This window comes from Diabrotica virgifera, chromosome 5 (genome assembly GCF_917563875.1).
Source record: "Diabrotica virgifera virgifera chromosome 5, PGI_DIABVI_V3a".
In the NCBI taxonomy this organism is placed as follows: domain Eukaryota; kingdom Metazoa; phylum Arthropoda; class Insecta; order Coleoptera; family Chrysomelidae; genus Diabrotica; species Diabrotica virgifera.
In genome coordinates, this window is record NC_065447.1 from 117319112 (window position 1) to 117335883 (window position 16772).

At 32.2% G+C, this 16772-nt stretch overlaps 1 protein-coding gene across 1 annotated transcript in view; it reads left to right on the plus strand.

Moving 5' to 3' along the window:
- Nucleotides 1-16772, plus strand: part of LOC114340631 (sensory neuron membrane protein 1-like) — a 147180-nt gene that overhangs the window by 38386 nt on the left and 92022 nt on the right. Inside the window, exon 2 of the mRNA XM_050651547.1 lies at nt 9862-10019. Coding sequence (XP_050507504.1) covers nt 9862-10019 — 158 coding nt within the window. The remainder of the gene's footprint in view (nt 1-9861; nt 10020-16772) is intronic.

The window sequence follows — 16772 nt, forward strand, 5'->3', positions numbered from 1 at the left end:
ATTGTATGGAGTCGTGCTTTGCCAACTTTATATCGAGTAAGCGGAGCACCGTGAAAAACAAAAAAAAAATTTTGTGAATAAAATTCCTTTACAAATAATTAGCGACTAATTAGCGGCAAATTCTCATTTTATTCTCATTCCCTTACGAAAACTCTGAAATCATTTTATAGCGGCGTGCTTCGCCAACTTTATATCGAGTTAGCAAAGCACCCAAAAAAACAAAAAAAAAATTAATTTAGAAAATTCATTTCTTCACAACTAATTAGCGACTAATTAGCGGCAAATTCTCATTCTATTTTCATTCTTTTACGAAATCCCTAAAATCATTTTATGGAAGCGTGCTTTGCCAACTTTATATCAAGTTAGCAAAGCACCCAAAAAAACAAAAAAAAAATTAATTTGGAAAATTAATTTTTTCACAACTAATTAGTGACTAATTAGCGGCAAAAACTAATCCTATTCCGATTCTCCTACGAACGCTCTAAAGTCATTTTTCGGAGGTGTGCTTTGCTAACTTTATATCAAGTTAGCAAAGCACCTAAAAAAATAAAAAAAAAAAAGAAACGACAAAATCGGTATTTTCACAACTAATTAACGACTAATTAGCGGCAAATTATCCACCTACTTTCGAATCGATTTGTGATAGGTGTTTAGCTAACTTGATGCTCATAATAATTTCTGAGATATTCAAAATCTTCACGGTAAAAGTACGGTATACCCAACATATCCTTTACATAAACTATTGTGTGGAATCATCGGTAGAATTTTTTTTTAACCACAAGCTCGTCCTGTAGGGATATATGGAATGAGTTACACCAAGCCATAAGTCTCCATCTCTTTCAGTTAGTACTACCCATCCAGAATTAGATTTGGTACTAATATTTAATTTAAATAATATTTTGTTAAGCCACCTTTACCCGCTATTAGACCTTTAATTCTGCGCAGCATACTATCAGTGCAAACCAGTAGTGTCTCCTGCGCACAATTAAAGCTCTAATAGCGGCTAAACATGGCTGAACAAAATATTAACATTTAATGGTTGTTATTTCTCGTCTTTTTCCAGGCCAATAAATATATATTGGTTCATTAGTAATGATGTTTTATTTCTGATAAAATATAGACAATTAAATAGACAGCTAAACAACATACATTGTGTCTGGAACATACAAAAAACCTATTTAGTATCGCCCCATAATTAAGATTTTTTTTTAAATCTTATAGTGCGTCTAATAATATGGCCAGAGACTGTATACCAGATATCCTTTTAAATAAGGTTTTAAGTAAAATCGTAAATTAGCATGTCGCAAAGTTACTCTTAGATAAAACTTCTTATTAGGAAGCTTAATATTTATAAAGACATAAAAACGGACATAAAAATAAATAACAAAATCAAACACAAAGGACGCATATTGTACTTATTATTATAGTGGAGTCACTGAAGGTGGATATGAGCTATTACCTCCGATTTCGTTGAACCTTCATCGATTTGCATGAAAATTGGTGAGTGGTTAGAGGATATCTCAAGGAACAAAGGTGACATGGTGCCAACTTGCGTTTTTACGCTGGGGTGGATACCACCCCTTCTCGGGGGTGAAAATTATTTTATTAAAATTAACCCCATAATTCGATAGAGGGACAAATTTCAAGCAAAATTTGTTATATAAATTTATTAAAATAAATCAAAACTTTTTGAGTTATTGAAGATCAAAGATTTTAATTTTTCTTGAGAAAAATGCATGTTTTTAACCAATTTTTCATCAATAACTCAAAAAGTGTAAGTTTTAACAAAAAAGTAATTATAATCAAAATTAAAGATAATAAAAAACTAAATAAACCCCTTACTAGAAAAACCTTTTATTGTTAACTAAAAGTGAGTTATAGGTAATTGAATATATATTTTTTTCGGCAAGTAAAAAACTCATAAGTATTCAAACTGAAATAACGGGAAATTATTAAACATTTGTCAAAGTACTTAAAAGTATCTATCAAATGAGCCCCCGAACATGTTGATAGCATTAAAATTTATGCTCCAAAATTTTTTCAAAATTTATATTTTAAAAATTTTTCCAAAAAATGTTATGGTTTTTTTTTAATACCTCCGTTCCTGTTTACGGTATCAGATTCGTCTAAAAACTGTTTGAAAGTTAATTTCAAGTGCTATTTAACACTTTAACTGCCAGGTAAATTCAGACTAAATTTTGTACCGGGTCTTCTGGGCCAAAATATTTTTTTCATCTTAATTACTCTATTTGTGTTTGTTTTTAGCAAAAATCATAAAATCAGATTTGTTTTTTGGGTATTTTTGTAAAAATTGCTGTGTCCTCATTTGGTGCACGCGGCCTGCGATTGTGAAATTGTTCCTAATGTCTAGTTGCAGACCATGAGTACCATAGATGGACACTTAAAGTTAAATAGTCCGTTATCTTAGGGAAGGTCCTAAAAGAAAACCTGCAGCCATTGGCGAGTACAATAACACAAAATCATTTGTGAACATGTCAGATCAAAAGACAGCTTACTCAAACTGCTTACGAAAGCCTGTCAAATGGTACAGAAAAGTGGCATTTGAGATGATTACTGGTACTTCACTGGTGAATACTCTAATTATTTTCAATAACATCAACCAAAGCAAAATGTCACTTACAAAATTCAAAGAAAATGTGTGCACGCAACTTCTTCGAAGTAGTAATCTACTTCTTCCTGTACAAGTTCAAGCCAAACATGGACTTACTCAAAATGCTTTGAACAAAAGAGGCAGATGCACGATTTGTTACAAAAAACTCTGAACTCCATGGTCAAAATTATGCTATAAAAAACACAAAATGAATAACACGGGTATGCAACGGATGCAAAGATAGCCCTTTTATGTGCTTAGAATGTTTCTTTGCCAACCATGTTTTCACAAAAAATAACTAAAACATGTACAGTAAAATTGACTCTCAGTACCTAATTTTCTATTTAAAAAATACTACATTATTTACTTTTTATTATAATATGCTGTACGGTCATAAAAATAAAAAAGTTAATGTATAGTTAATTTTCATTTTATTATCCCTTATACCTCTAAAAATTAAAAAAATCCCAAGATATTTTTAAACGTTATAGTTCTACACCAGACTCAATGATATTCCCATTTAAATACACGGTAAATGTATACCAACCACGGACACATTGCTGAAACGCTGATAAAACCTGTGTCCAATATATGTACACATGGCAGAGAACTAAAATTGCCTGTGTCCATATATGGTACACATGGCAGTTAAAATGTTAAACACGTTTAACCTACTCTTTTAAACCCCTTAGTTTTTTAAAAATAAAAGGTTAAATGGCCCCGGTTGCATGGTTCCCGCAGCAAAATTTAAGATTTAAACGTTTCTATCTCGGTTATTTTTTACCCTATATAAATAGTAAAACAGGTAAAATATTTTACACAGAAAAAACTAAAATTTGGTTATATATAATGTTTTACGTATATTGAGTATTTATGGAGTTATTATCAAAAGAATATGAGAATTGCAATAATTTTAAAAATTATGATTTTTTAAATAAAACTTTTGTTCAAAAATATGTAATCTAAATCGATCAAAATTATCGAAAATATTAATTATGCTAATATAAAGAAGTTCTTGTAAGGATTACTATAAATTTTAATTTTTGTGGAAATGGCGTATGTTTAATTTTTCACTTTTTCCTAAAAAATTCGAAACGGTTCTTTTATTTTCATTATAACTTGCTTAATTTTGACGCTGTTACCTTGTTCTGAAGCTCATTTGATAGATATTCTGAAGTACTTTGACAAATGTTTAGCAGGAATATTTTATGCATTGCATAGTTTTCCCGTTATTTAAGCTTGAATACTTAGATTTGAGTACTTGTCGAAAAAAATACACATTCAATTGCCAATAACTCACTTTGAACTAACATAAGTTTAGTTCTTTAGGTGGGTAATGTATTCAGTTTTTTTATTGTCTTCAAATTCAGTAATATTAACTTTTTTGTAAAAGCTTATAGTTTTTGATTTATACGTGAAAACCGATTTAAAACATGCATTTTTTTACGAAAAAATAAAATTTTTGGTCTTTAATAACTCAAAACGGGTTGATTTCTTTCAATAACTTTATATAACAAATTTTGCTTATAATTTGTCCCTCTATGGACTTATGGTATTATTTTTAATAAAATAATTTTCACCCCCGAGAAGGGGTGGCATCCAACCACAGGGTAAAAGCGCAAGTTGGCATCATGTCACCTTTGTTCCTTGAGGTATCCTCTAATTACTCACCAATTTTCATGAAAATCGATGGAGGTTCAACGAAATCGGAGGTGAAAACCTTCAGTGACTGCACTATTAACAATATGTAAAAAAAGTATCTACGCAATGCGTTTAAATAAAAATTATAAAATAATTCTTAACTATTAATTCAGATTTAACTTTATTTTATATCAAACACATCTACAGGTTAGTTGCAAAACTTAAACAAGTAAGTTATAATCAAATTTTAAGTATTTGGTTCTACTTCTACAAAAATTATAGACTTACTTATACCTTGTAAATAGTCCGTCAAAGTTAGAAAGAAAAAGTTTAAAAAACTGTAATTATAAAAGAATTTGGCTGTAAATTGTCATAACACAAAATACAAATTACAATACTTTGTTCGTAGATATATACTTAAATTTAGGAAAGTATTATAACAAGTCTCTTGCCACTAAAATATAAAAATTATGCTATGGAACAAACTAAATTATATTCTTTTACTAAAATCTTAAAAAATTTAAAACAGAGGTTAAAGATAAATAATGGATCACCAAAAAGTAAAGGCTAGTAGTTTTTGTTATATTTCGTCAAGAAGACTAAATAGTTTGGAGATCTTTTCTTTTAAACTACAGTCGAACCCACTTAGTGGAATAGTCTTCGGGATATAATCTTATAACCTTCTTCTTCTTTAGGTGCCGTGTCTGTATTCACACGTTGGCCGTCATCATGTTTACAATTTCTTGAAATTTCTCTCTATCGGCTGCTGCGCGAAATAATTCTTCTCCTGTGCAGCCACACCATTGTCTAATATTACGCAGCCATGAAAGTTTCTTTCGACCAATCCACCTCTTTCCCTCTACTTTTCCTTGTATTATAAGGCGAAGCAGATGGTATTTAGGTCCTCTAATTATATGGCCGAAGTATTCTGTTTTTCTCCTCTTTATGATGCTTATGAGCAGACGTTCTGAATTCAGCATTTGAAGAACATCTTTATTGGAAGTGTGCGAAACCCACGATATCTTTAGGATTCGTCGAGAGCACCACAATTCGAATGCTTCTATTTTGCTTAGCATTGTGGTTTTTAAAGTCAGTTAAGTATGATATAATGCCCTAGGGCGTTATTTTGAAAAATAACGCCCGAGGGTATTAAATTTAAATAACTAATTAAATACTGTCAAATTGACAAATAAAAACCTAAGTAAAACAAACTATGGTTACCACAATTATTACGTTACGACTATTACTGGTAAATGTACTTATTTTAAAACTAATTCATTCAAAATTCATTCAAATTTTTTGCATGTAAAGAATAATTTAGTCGGACATTAAACGTTGAAGGCACCATGGATGTTATAGATAATAACGTTTTCGGTCAACGTATATCTCTCGGGCCAAAGGCCCTCGATGTATACACCATTGACCTCAAGCGTTATTATCCTTATAATACCCTTAGTACCTTAATAACTATTAATTATAATGTTCAGACATACACTAACAAATAAGTATGAAATGGATGTATGCGATATGTTTATATATTTTTCCACCTACCTTTACCGAAAGTATACTTTTCCGGACCTGATTGTAGGGAACAAAGTTGTACTTTTCTTCCCTAGGGAGGAAAAGTAAAAGTGACGTCATGGTATTTCATTCATGAAATATAACTTATTGACGCCCTGTACAATATCTATTTTCTATTACGTAAGTATCTATACATTTTAACGTTTATTTATAAAACACCCTGCATTTTGCAGAATGGTAAAAAACAGTAAATTGTTATTTTGATTTAACAATGTTTACATTAATAATTTGACTTATATTTGACAGTTGACCGTTATATTGTACCTACTTGTTAGTTTTAGTTTTAATAAATTTTGTTGGTTAGTTACATAAATAAATTAAGTAAAAATGAAAAATGACTTGATATTAATTTGAGGAAGGTGGAAAAACCATATGTATAACATGGAAGTAAAGTGCCTTTTCCTCCTTTGAATGATTACTGCCCTCCGCTACGCGTCGGGCAGTAACTTCATTCTCGGGAGGAAAAGTAGCACTTTCCTCCCTTGTTATGAAAATAGCTATTCTTATTAAAATGCATACAACAGGATTAATTATTTCTTGAAAAATAATCTCTAATCTTATCCTGATTTTTTTGTGACTTTATCCAAAATTTTATTAACAGGCAACGAAGTGGGTGGGCAATTAAAATTTTTAGATAAATGAAAAAGTTTTTTATGACCTGTAGATTTGTTTAAGAAGTATCTAATTGGTGTTGATAACAACATCATAAAGTATTTATTACTTAAAAGACCCACCCTAGTAATCCACACATAATTTAAATTTTTGGGATTATGTACATAATAAGTTATCTATTTACCTGAAAAATGTTCTATTATTCGTTATTATTTTGATACTTTGATAAAACGTATCTCTTTAAACCAGTGATACTCAAATGGTCAATCGCGATTGGCAGGTCGTTCGCCAAAGTTTTTGAAGTCGATCACGATTCACAATTTTTGAAGTCGATTAAGACATGAAAAAAATTGCTACAAAAAATTGCCACCTTAAATGCAGAGTGACCGTTACGAAATTTTGGTCTTTCATATCGTCTGACAAAATTATAGCCATCTTTGAGGCAAGTAGCTCTGCAGTTCACAGCATTCTTTGGATCAACGTACGTATGTTAGGCTGCATTTTCCCAAAATGAAGGTAGTAAAATCAAAGTATCGTAATCGGCTAACTGACGAACATCTCTCAATCATGATTGCGTTTATTCCTCGATAAGTACGTACCATCATAATATGAAAAACTTGTGGATGGTACAGATGCAGTGCCATTCATGAACATCCAAATAAAATTAAGTTGAAAAACATGACTTTAATTAAGTACAACTCCCTATAGTTACAACTTTGATCAAATAGAAATATACAATAAAGTTTTTTGATGTAAAATTTATGATGTAAAATATAAAGTTTTTTTTACATCAAAAATTGTATGACATTATTCTCAGAGTATGGCAACAGCAGAAAATGCCTAGAGAATGGAATGGAAGCGTTATAATACCCATACATAAGAAGGGAAATAAAGAGCAATTCCGAAACTACAGAGGCATATCGCTTATTAGTACAGCGTATAAGATTCTATCAATTATCTTACTAAAGAGACTCACTCCGTATTCGGAAGATATTCTAGGCGACTACCAATGCGGCTTTCGAAGTGGAAGGTCAACAATAGATCAAATATTTACCATCCGACAAATATTAAAAAAAAACTGGGAATTCAACCGAGATGTACACCAAATCTTCGTAGATTTCCAGCAAGCATATGACTCGATAAAAAGAAGCAGATTATGGCTAGCAATGCTAGAAATGGGAATACCAAGAAAATTAGTGCAGCTCACTCAAATGTGCGTGGCAGACTCATATGCACAGGTAAAGATAGGAAACAGAACATCGATGCCATTTAGTATAACATCAGGGCTTAGACAAGGAGACCCTTTATCACCATTGCTATTCAATTTGGCTTTAGAATACGCAATAAGTAAAATATCGTCTGAACTAACAGGGGGATTCGCAAATCGAGGATCAAAACTATTGTTGGCTTTTGCCGATGATCTAGATGCAGTCGCTCATTCTACAAGAGACGTAAGAGAGGTGTTTTCACAGCTCGAGGAGGAAACAGGTAACCTGGGCCTTCGAATAAATAAAGAGAAGACGAAATATATGCTGGTGACCAAAAATCCAAGACCAAGAGTTAGGCAGAACGTAACTATTAATGACCACAACTTTGAAGTAGTAAAAGAGTTTAAATATTTGGGAGCAGTAATCACAGAGGACAATCACATAGAAAAAGAGGTCTCAGCAAGAATAGCTGCGGGAAATAGAGCATTATACTCCCTATCATCATTATTAAGATCTAAGCTGCTGAAAAGACAATCTAAATTAAGACTGTACATGTCAATTATTCGCCCAGTTGTTACATATGGGAGTGAAACATGGACTCTACATCAGCGAGAAATAAATAAATTGCTGATATTTGAAAGGAAAGTCCTCAGAATGATATTTGGTCCTCAAAGAGATGAATTGACAGGAAGGTGGAGAAGGCGCCGCAATGCTGAATTGGTGACTCTATATGGTACTGAAAACATCGTCAGACATATAAAAGCTAATCGGATAAGATGGGCAGGTCATGTAGTAAGATCAGAGGAAGACAGAGTGCTAAAGACAGTGTTCTTCGAGAGACCAGACGGTAGAAGATCAGTGGGCCGTCCCAGAAAAAGATGGAAGGATGATGTTGAAACCGATCTATCTAGGATTGGGGTACAACAATGGCAAATCGAAGCGCAAGATCGCAGACGATGGAGGGCCATAGTGGATGCGGCGAAGACTCACCCCGAGTTGTAAAGCCAGTCAAGAAGAAGAAGAATAAAGTTTTTTATTTTCAAAATTATTGTTTTTTTTTTAACTAGCACTCGATCGCTGGACGACTGCAGTTTATGTCATAGATCCCTCGCAGTATAAGTCTGAGCACCACTGCTTTAAACGGGTAAATTTATTAAGGAGTAAATGAAAACGTTTCGGGACCTCAGTATTCTTTAAACCGGGATATTCCTAGAGCGGTGTTCTAATAAACGGGTTCGATTGTAATTAAAAAAACTGTCTTCTACCATAGCTTTGATAATATTTTTAGGTAATTCTTTGTTGGAATAGCCTTATTCTAAATAGCAAGTGGGAAACTTTGTGTCTCAGGAAACATCTTTTCGCTTTGTCGCATTTTTTACTTAACTGAAACATTGAATATATTCAAATTTCACAAATGTCAATTTTAGTTTTAAATATTTTAATATATTTTTATCAAACCATATAAATGATTGTTAAAATCACAAGCAAGGCCATTTTTATTGCACAAACTGCTCAAAAACATTTTTTTTTCAGTAGCTCTATATGATGTTGTGATATTATTATTGTTAGTATTTTTACTTAAAATACACCCTAATAGGTCTGGATCCCGCGTATGAAAAAAAGTTGATTATTAGCAAGCTGAAAATTTGTTAATAGCTTAACGGTGTCTAGTCGCATAAACTTTGATATATGGGAACACTGGAACAGGGGCAGTTTTAATTGTGGAACAGGTTAAAAATTTGGAACGGTCAGACCACGAAAACGGCACATTTATTTTGTCCGACAGAACAGACTTAAACTCTCCGAGCAGAGATTAAACTCTCATGCAAAAATCAGACTGCTATTTATCTCCTGTCATAATTCCTGTCATTTGACATATTCTACATGTTCCACTCATTAAAACGCCCATTTGTTCAGAGCGCCTGTTCGGAGAGTTTAAGTCTGTTCTCTCGGACAAAATACATGTGCCGTTTTCGTGGTCTGACAGTTCCAAATTTTTAACCTGTTCCACAATTAAAACTTCCCCTGTTCCAGTGTTCCCATATATCAAAGTTTGTCCGACTAGACACCCTTAAGCTATTAACAAATTTTCAGCTTGCTATTAATCAACTTTTTTTTCATACGCGGGATCCAGACCTATAAAGTGTTATTTTCTTAAAAAGCAATACTTTTTTAAAGCAAATTCTAACGCAAATTTTACCATTTCAGATGGTCAATCTCGGACCTGGTATGGAGATCAGAGGAATGTTCTTAAAAGTTCCATTTCCATTATCATTTAAAATATATGTATTTAATATAACGAATCCTATGGAGATCCAAAACGGTGCCATTCCTGAAGTAAAAGAAGTTGGACCATTTTGTTTTCAGTAAGTTGAAAGTAGAAATCAGTAGTATAAAACATATTAGGGAAAATAAAATAAGTTAAAATTATTTTTAAACTTTTTTTTCCTTACATTACGCATCAACCACGCAGGGTTATTAGCGTGTATGGATTGTGTTACAAAATTATAAATTAAAAGTAGATTTTAAACATAACAATAAGAAATTATAAAAAGCCCTAAATCGATACAAAGTAAAGTAAAATACTATATTCTTGGTAAGAGGTTGCAGTCTTTGAGGAATGTGAAGATGCTTTTTGTCTTTTCCGAGTGCACTATTTAATGTTGGTGGTATGTTGTACTTTTTTCGTTGCACTTTATTCTTCGGACACTGCAATAAACAATGTTTTACGGTAAGAACACTTCTACACAAATCACACACAGGTTGATCGGCACGTTGGAGTATGTCGTTAATCGAGTATGGCCAATCGAGACTAGTGAAGATTACTTCTTCTCTTCTGTTTTAAAATTGTGGAATTTGATTGTGATTAATGTCAACTTCGTACAACTTGATTGGGGAGTCCCTCTATGTATCCTGTCATATTTTTAAAGTATTTTCTTTGAAATATGCTTTCAGGTCGGTGTGTAGGGTTTTCAGGTTCTCTTCTGCGTTTGGGTTATTAGGTGCATTCTTTGCTATTTTGTCTGCAACCTTGTTACCTTCGATGCCAGTATGAGATGGTATCCAAATAAAATTAACTTTAATATTTATATTTTCTGCATGTTTTAGTTCCTTTTTAATGAAAAGTATTAGTGGATGATCAGAATAGACTTGTTTTAATGCCAGTATTGAGCTGAGAGGATATGTAATAATGATGTTTCTCTTTTTATTTTTATTAACAATCAGAGCTAATGCTTTTAGAATAGCAAACAGTTTAGCAAAAATCGTTGTTGTATATGAAGGTAATTTATAAGCTGCTGTGTAATCTGACGTGTAGATTGCTGCGCCAGTTCCGTCTTCGTTTTTGGAGGCATCGGTGTAAACATTGAAGCAGCTACCATATTTGCTTAATATTTTAAGAAATTCTTGATTGATTAGACTTAAGGGCGTTTCTGATTTGTTTAGTCGCAATAAGCTGGTATCAGTAGAGGGAAGGCGAATTGTCCAAGGAGGAGGGGTTTGGATTGTGGAAATATCGTAGGTGTCTGGAAAATGTATACCTATTTTGGATAAGTAAGTTTGTATACGATAGTAGAGAAGGTGATCAGTTCGATTTGAGTTTTGGAAACAACTTTTAAAGCGGTCAGCGAATACGTTGTGTATAACTGGATTATCTTGATTAGACGATACTGCAGCGGCATAAGAAAGACTTAGATATTGTTTTCTAAACATCAATGGGATCTCTCCAGTCTCCCAGTATAGAGTGTGTATTGGACTTGTGTGGTGTGCTCCTAAGGAAATTCAAAAACCTGTATTTTGAATCACATCTATTGTTTTTAAGTACGTCTTTTTTGAGGAGTTGTAAACGAATGAGCCATAGTTAAGTTTGGAACGTACATAGATATGTAGTAATGTAGAAGTATCGGCGCCCAATTTTTTGTTTGGAAGTGATCGTAACAAATTTATTCCAGGCTGGCATGCCTTTTTTAAATATTCTAAATATTTTTTCCAAGTTAGTTTTTGATCAAATATCATACCGAAAAATCTAACTTCGTCTACATATTTAACCTGTCATCCATTTAAGTATAAGTTCTCCAGTTGTATTTGGTGACTTTTCGTAAAACACATTACTTTAGTTTTAAGGGTATTAAACTGAAGTCCACTTGTGAATGACCATTCTTCAATATGATTTATGGCTTTTTGGACATGGTTATCGATGGTTGTTGGGTTCTTTCCTCTACAAAGTATAACCAAATCATCTGCATATAGCCTAGCTTTTACAGAATGTTTAATTTTTGCGGTAATAGAGTTCATAGCTATAAGAAACAGAGTTGTGCTAAGGTTCGAGCCCTGTGGTATTAGTCCAGGGCGGATCTGTTTTGAGATGGACGTTGAGAGGTGACTTATATTTTTTTGAAGAAACTGCTTGAAATTAACTCTTATAATGATAATTGAGTTATCCTCCCACTCAAAAAGGTCCGGAACATTGTTTAAATAATCAAAGTGTCAAAAAATGAAGGAAAAATTCGATTTTTTTCTTCGTTTCTTGATTATAACTTTAAAAGTATTCACTTCAGAGAAAAGTTGCTCTGACATAAAAGTTGCGTAATTAAATTTTCTACAATATAGAATTAGTTAATAATTTAAAAAATAGTCACCGTTGTTGCAAAATAGCAATAATTGCGAAAAAAACATACAAAAACAAGTATTCGCATTTTACGTTTTTAAACCATTTATGCTACACTTAGGACCTTCATATTTCACCCAGAAAAACTTTATGACACAGTAAAACAATATTGTAAATTTCATTAAGATCGGTTCAATAGATTTTGCAAAATAAATTTTGCAATCCAGCTTTCGCAAAAAAATTCATTTTTTCAAAATGTTACAGGACTGAAAATAAAGCAGATAGCAAGTTGAATTTTTTTTTTGCATATGGAAGTGTACCGTACTTTTCATTTGCAATTTGCAAAATTAAAATCGATTAACTACCACGGCATCAGGAATTTTTTTAAATAAACATTAATTTTTGGTGATACGCGCAGGACAGCGGTGTTCGATTCACACAAGTGGATTTCCACCAAAATTTCTTCTAATCTTTATATAATATATTATTTTATTACTCTATATTTTGTTGTATTTTAATATTTTAATTCCACAAAAATCAAACTAATTTTATTATTGTTTGTGAAATATTGTTTAAACAATTGCATATGTTTAAAAATAATAAACTTTTCTTCTCTAAGTTAAAATATATGAACAAAGTAAGTTTTTGCTAAAAAAAGTGATATTTCAAAGGATAGAATATGTGTTTTTATTTTGCAATAAACAAATTTATTTATTTATAGCGAAATGTAATAAAAATTAAAATGTATGAATTATTATCAAAGGTCATTGGAATGCCCATTCAGAGCAAACTATCCGCTGTCCTGCGCGTAGCACCAATAATTAATGTTTATTTAAAAAAATTCCTGACGCCGTGGTAGTCAATCGATTTTAATTTTGCGAATTGCAAATGAAAGGTACAGTACACTTCTATAAGCAAAAGAAATTTCAACTTGCTATTTTCTTTATTTTCAATCCTGTAACATTTTGAAAAAATGAATTTTTTTTGCAAAAGCTGGATTTCAAACAAATTTTATTTTGCAAAATCTATTGGACCGATCTTAATGAAATTTACAGTATTATTTTATTGTATCATAAAGTTTTTCTGGGTGAAATATGAAGGCCCTAAGTGTAGAATAAATGATTGAAAAACGTAAAATGCGAATACTCGTTTTTGTATGTTTTTTTCGCAATTATTGCTATTTTGCAACAAGGGTGACTATTTTTTAAAATTTTAACCAATTCTATATTGTAGGAAATTTAATTACGCAACTTTTATGTTAGTACAACTTTTCTCGAAAATAAATAGTTTTAAAGTTATAATCAAAAAACGAAGAAAAGAATCGAATTTTTCCTTCATTTTTTGACATTTTGATTATTTAAACAATGTTCCGGACCTTTTTGAGAGGAAGGATAACTCAAATATTATTATTTGAGTTATTTTCAAGCAATTTCTGCAAAAAAATTTGAGTCACCTGTAAACGTCCAAATGTACTAATATTTTTACAGATGGGCCCTGGTCTATATACCATTTTCTTGATTTCTTGTTGACACCATCTACTCTGACTTAAAACTGTCTATGTTATAATAAGTTTTATATATATTTGAGTATATTACCTCTAATTTTCCATTCTCTAAGTGTTTTTAATATTGAGAATTTCCACACTGTATCGTAGGCTTTACCAATATCGAAAAATATTCCGATGCAATGTTGTTTAATTGCAAAAGCCTCATGTATTTCCGATTCTACGTCAATAAGATTGTCTACAGTAGAACGATGTTTTCTGAAGCCACTCTGTTCTAGTATAATTAATTTTTTGATTCCATATACCACATTAGTCTGTTATTTATTATTTTCTCTAGCATTTTACCCATACTAAAAGTAAGAGATATTGGCCTATATGTTTGGGGATCTGATTTTGATTTACTTTGCTTAGGAATAGGAATTATTATTGATTTTTTCCACGATTTTGGAAATAAACTTTTCGAGAAGATTAAGTTGAATATGCTGAGTAAGTGTTTTTTACATGGGTAGGTGAGGTTTTTTAGAAAAATAATGGGTATATTACCTGGTCCAGGGCACGAGTTCTTACAGTTTTTTATTACCGCTTCTAATTCATCCATCGATATTGGAAAGTTTATTTCACTATTATTTTGATCTTCATAATCTATGGTATATTTTTCTTCATTTCTTTTGTTTCTTGAGAAATTTGGTGAATAGTTTGCGTCGCTTGAATTTTTTTCATAAACTAATGCCAGTATAATTGATATTCCCTTTTGTGATTTCTACAATATATTATATTATTTTGCTCTAACAGATTTATTGACTTGTGTGATTTTGTACCAGATATTCTTTTTACATTTTTCCATACAGTTGTCATTGGAGTAGAACTATCAATTATTGATACGTACAGTAGAAAAAATGAAAGAATACCCATGAACGAACATATAAAACACGCTGTATTTCCGGTCACCGTGTCACACAAAAAATTGGCCAGCGCAAGTACATGTAATAATTATTGTTTCATGTACTTGCACTGGACAATTTTCTTTGTGACACGGTGACGGGAAAATACAGCGTGTTTTATATGTTCGTTCATGGGTATTCTTTCATTTTTCTGACTGTATGTTTTCCAAGATTCGCGCTTAGCTCTTTTGATAGTGAGTCTGGCTATAGCTCTTAATCGTCTAAATTCTAAAGAGTTTTGTTTATTTTTCTGTCTTTTGAATTTATTAAACGCTTTTTTGGATTACTGTATTACTTGTTTACATTCATGATTCCACCAAGGGACTGGACGGAATTTACTGTTGAAGTTAATTTTTCCAATATTTTTATCTGCTGAATCTATTATTAGTTTTGTAATGAAATTTACCTTTTCGTTCACATTACTATTTTCATTTATGGCATGCAAGTTGCGTTCGATATGATTTTGAAATTTCGTCCAGTCCGCATTTTTAAGTTCCATTTTGCTTCTGGTATAGCTGTAGATGCTTCTTCGTTTTGAATTATAATAGGATAACGGTCACTGCCGTATGGCTCCGGTAATACATCCCATGAAAGCATATGCGTCATTGATGGTTCACATATAGATAGGTCGATAGCAGAACCCTCGCCCGTTCTTATGCCGAAACGGGTATCTGGTCCATCATTAAGTAGATTTAGGTTGAGTTTTTCCAGAAGTACTTCTATTTTTCGTTATGGTTAAGTTCTTGATTGAAGGGGGTGTGAATATGTTACATACGAAAAAATTAGTTACGTCTTTGATTCTGACTGTAATTGCCTCAATGTTTGTTTCTAGTGGTATTGCTGTGCTATTAATGTCGTCCTTTATGTATATGGCTACTCCTACACTGGTCTGTATTTTGAGATTAGTATTTGCAACATTTCTAAATGGGTGTAATACCCATTCAGATTCCATTGAATTAAACTATTAAATGAGATTGTTATTTTAATATGTGTCCGTAGAGGTGTCGCTTTCTGGTTCGGTATAGAAGTCTGGATCAATCTGTCGTAAAAGTTTATTTCTTATTCGGGTGCATCTACTTTTAATTTTTCGGTCAATTAGTTTAAGGTAAATTTTTGTCAGTAGATCTGTAACTTCAGAAATTTCGTTGGTATACATTTTGGCAATGCTTATTGGGTCGAAAAAGCCTGTACAATTTTCGAAGAAATCTATTAGTTGATCATAGTTTAAGGGACAACTGGAATTTTGGTCTCTAAATAATTCTTCTGTACGTTTCAGCATTTCCTCTAACGTCTTTTTTGGTATATTGCCTCGGTTTAATTCAGTCTTTTTCTCTTTGTTTTTTGGTACTTTAAAAGCATGTTCTGATGAAGGAGTTGGGGAACGCTCAGAAACTGTGCGCTTTTGTGATATTGGATCTGTTTCTATTTGGTTAGTTTGGAGTTCTGTGCTTAGTGTTTCATTTTGCACAACTTTATCATTAAGTTCGGTTTGATTTTGTGGAATGCCACTATTTACTTCTTTAGTCGCCTGATTGTTACTATTTTCAATAGAGTTCTCACCTGATTCTGTATTGTGAGGAATTGAAGTGGTGTCGCCTGATATATATGCCTTTGCTGGACAGTATTTTGCTGAATTCTTGGTATTTTTGCATATTGGACAAGTCTGGTTGTCTGAAGATATCCATATTCTATATGATGTCTGCTCATGGGTGATAATAAAAGAATCGGGTAAGGTATGGTTAGTTAAAGGGGATATATAGGTTTGTCGCCTGAAGCTTAATATATGCTGGAACTCAGGACTGGAAGACCCTATACGGAGAAATGATAAGGGTGACAAAAGGTTGACACCATGTGCTTGCAATTCGGATTCTAAGATTGAGTGTGGAATATATGGACATACGCCTGAGAGTACTAGTCCTTGGCTAGGTGTGATTAGTCGACGTGCTTGTAAGAGTTGTTGATTAACTTTGATTTTTCCGTGGTTGGTAATAAAGTCGTCCACTAATTTTTCATTTGTTAGGTAAATGCACATTCTGTTGTTGGATAGCTTTGAACAGAAAATAATATT